The 3,031-nt window shown below is 33.4% G+C and overlaps 1 protein-coding gene across 1 annotated transcript; it reads right to left on the bottom strand.

Moving 5' to 3' along the window:
- Nucleotides 1-1,272: 1,272 nt before the first annotated feature.
- LOC129569312 (zinc metalloproteinase nas-4-like) lies at nucleotides 1,273-3,031 on the bottom strand. Its single transcript, XM_055448044.1, has 5 exons — nucleotides 2,981-3,031; nucleotides 2,539-2,611; nucleotides 2,017-2,282; nucleotides 1,665-1,773; nucleotides 1,273-1,520 (listed from the first exon to the last, which is right to left on the bottom strand). Exons 1-5 carry the CDS (start codon nucleotides 3,029-3,031, stop codon nucleotides 1,273-1,275), a joined length of 747 nt encoding a protein of 248 aa, XP_055304019.1.

Below are 3,031 nucleotides of genomic sequence, written 5' to 3'. Positions count from 1 at the left end.
GAAACAAAATGAAAACCACTACGAACACGTACGAAAAATATTATGCAATGAATCAATTTTTTGTGCTCGCGCAGAGCCTCAACCATTTTCTGTGGGTTGCTTTGGCGCAAATCTTTTTTGGCAGCTCACGGAACATCAACGATGAAAAAAATACACACACCGTTAGACCTATTAGGACTCTTTATTACCATCAATAAATATTACCCGGCTTCATGTGCATGGAAACCAACGCAAACACAAATAACTATGTTCCGCAAAACTGATTCAAACGATGGCCGTTTCACAATACGCTTTGCCACGAAACAAAACGATATATGTAGACGTCTATTAGTTGTATGCTTGTGATTCCGTTTGTGCGTTCTAACGCGGTTTTTCTTCTGTATTTCAGGCAAACGCTCATAAAATGGTATAATCTTTGCTCAGGTACATGTCACGTTCCACGTTTAATTGAAATGAAATCTGCAATCGATATTTCTTTGCCAAAGAAAATTGAATTTAAAAAAAGCTACACTCTTGCACACACCCCAACCAAGCGTCACTTTGAAACAAGGGAAATTGCATGAATAACTGCTTGTACGCCAATTTCGCCAACGTAATTTAATAATGAACTCGAATTATACCGCAATTTCCGCCTGCCGCTAATTTACGTACAATAAGTATTTTGACGTTTTTTGTTTGAAGCAAATTCTTTCTGTCGTTTTTGCCATTTCCGGTCGGAAAATACATTGTTATAAATTCAAGTTGCCTTCCAATAATCTATATTTCCAAAAAAAAAATCATAAAATTTATTCGGCGATTTTAATTCTAGAACGAATATGAAGTAAAGTCTCCGACAATCAATCGATAGGTGTTTCAATTTTAACAATCTTGAATAACTGACAGCGAAAAACAGGTTATAGGTTTGGACAACCAGTTAGAAGACGGTGTGCTACAAAAACAACATCTAATGCAAAAAAAAAATCCCAGAAATTTAACGCATGTTATTTTTGAAAAAGAATAATAACTGAACTCGCACATGTGATGTTAAGGTTTTGATAAAAATTAGTAATAATAGCGATTTCTTTCGAAAATGTTCAGTTCCTAAAATAGGAAACACACCTCCTTGCCCATATCCTGTCATACCATTTTGCAGTTTTTTCTAACTCCTTTGTCCTTTATTTTGATTTTAAATCAGATCGCAGTTTTTTTTCTTAAACTTTCTAAAGGAATTTTAGTTGAGATTTGATATCTCTTTGGAATTTGAATTGAAGATATTTTGGACGTAGTAGATGACTACAATATATTATAATTTCCGTGACATCTATACATATAGTTCAATTTCATTACGTCGCTCTTGCTGAGATCCTGACTACGTCCCATAGATTCTTGAACATTTGGATCCTTACTTAAAATGGTCCATTTCGAACTCGTGTCTACCGAGAAAGCTGTTCCACTGTAATGCATTATACTGTGATAATCATAACTTCCTCCCATGTGTGATACCAAACTACGATCGTATTTTTGAAATTGTTGGTCTTCTCCTTTCAATATATTATGCCACATAATAGTGACATAATTATCTCGATCATAAGAACTGTGCATATGAAAAAAGCCAAGAGCTGAAATGGTAATGAATCATCATTGAACTGTATTCAATACTGGAAATAATACGAAAATGAACTCACTATGTAACAATTCATGACATGCATTTCGATATGTGCAATCGCTCCCGAAATTTAACGTTTGTTTTTTGCCCGAATAGCTCACTTGCGAAAAACATCCATGATGTGTCGCCTGCAACATTTTGTATAAGATGTTATGAATGTTTTTTCTTCTTTATTTTCTTCCAGCTTCAAATTGTATACTCGTTAAAATAAGTTTCGAACCTCTTCCATATTGATTCAATATGTCAAAAGGGTTCGAAACTTATTTAAAGCAGTATACAATAATTTGCCACACATCAAAACATGCATTAAAACCAAGATTTTAGGCAAGTATCCGTACTAAAAACTCAAAAAAACGTGCAAAAATACTTACGGTGATTTCCACAAATCCAACTTCGTTATCACGTCTTTTAAACAAAATACATGAGGCCCTTGAAATGCGCCTCATTGCATAAAGTATTATTTCTTTTCCTTCAAAGCTCATGGATGACGCAAACTCAAAAACAACAATATTGTTTGGCCACCGAAATCTTATATCAGTCAGTCCATTCCGTGTTTTTGGGCCATTTCCATTGAGAGCATCTCTCTGCTCCTGGGTCAGTAATATATCACCTTGAAACAAATCTATATGCTGGCCATCTAAGATGATAAACAAAATAAATCAATTATCTTTTTTCAACATCATAGATTCATCTCTTTTGTTTGGTGCGATTTGAAAAGTTAGATAATTTTATTACAGCACAAAGAAATTTGAATGTAATAGCTTGGAAAAATGCAAATGTTTAATATGGTTTTTGTTTTAATTCAAAGTTTGGATATCCTTATTGAAACACATTTTACAGTTAATTTCTATGTTCCCTACACTAATTTGGGACATCCGCCTATATTTACTTACGCTCGCTTTTCTCATTGCTGCTACCCTCCGTACTCTTGACCTCCTTAGTTTTAGTTCCATCACAGTGAAAAACCTTATTGTTGAAAATAAAAAGTATTATAATTTACTAAGAAATAAAGTAGTTTTAACGTTTATTACGATGTGAGTTATATGAAATTTCGTTAGTTTTTTCTTCTAAATTTGCTACTATTTTTGCGTCACTTTGACAGTGATTTGATTTTTTAGAATGCTTACTAGTTTCTGCTAATTTTGTTCATTTTTAAAGAAATGTCACAGTTTAATCAATTATATTTCGGCCTCTTGGCCTATATAGCTATGAAAATGAATAAAATGAACAGGTCGATAAATGAAAAAACAGGATGTGATGTGTGCGCGTTAATGGGTTAAATGATAGTTATCTTGAGCCTAAAAAGAGTGAATTTAATTGAAGTAAAGTACTTACAAAATACACGTGCAGGAGAACAAAGGCAAAACTTGCGTTCAATAACTTCAT

Source organism: Sitodiplosis mosellana, unplaced genomic scaffold, assembly GCF_009176505.1.
Source record: "Sitodiplosis mosellana isolate CC-2019 unplaced genomic scaffold, AAFC_SMos_1.0 Smas_scaffold_30, whole genome shotgun sequence".
Lineage (NCBI taxonomy): Eukaryota > Metazoa > Arthropoda > Insecta > Diptera > Cecidomyiidae > Sitodiplosis > Sitodiplosis mosellana.
The sequence above is the reverse complement of the archived record's forward strand: the minus strand, read 5'-3'. Positions and strand labels throughout refer to the sequence as shown.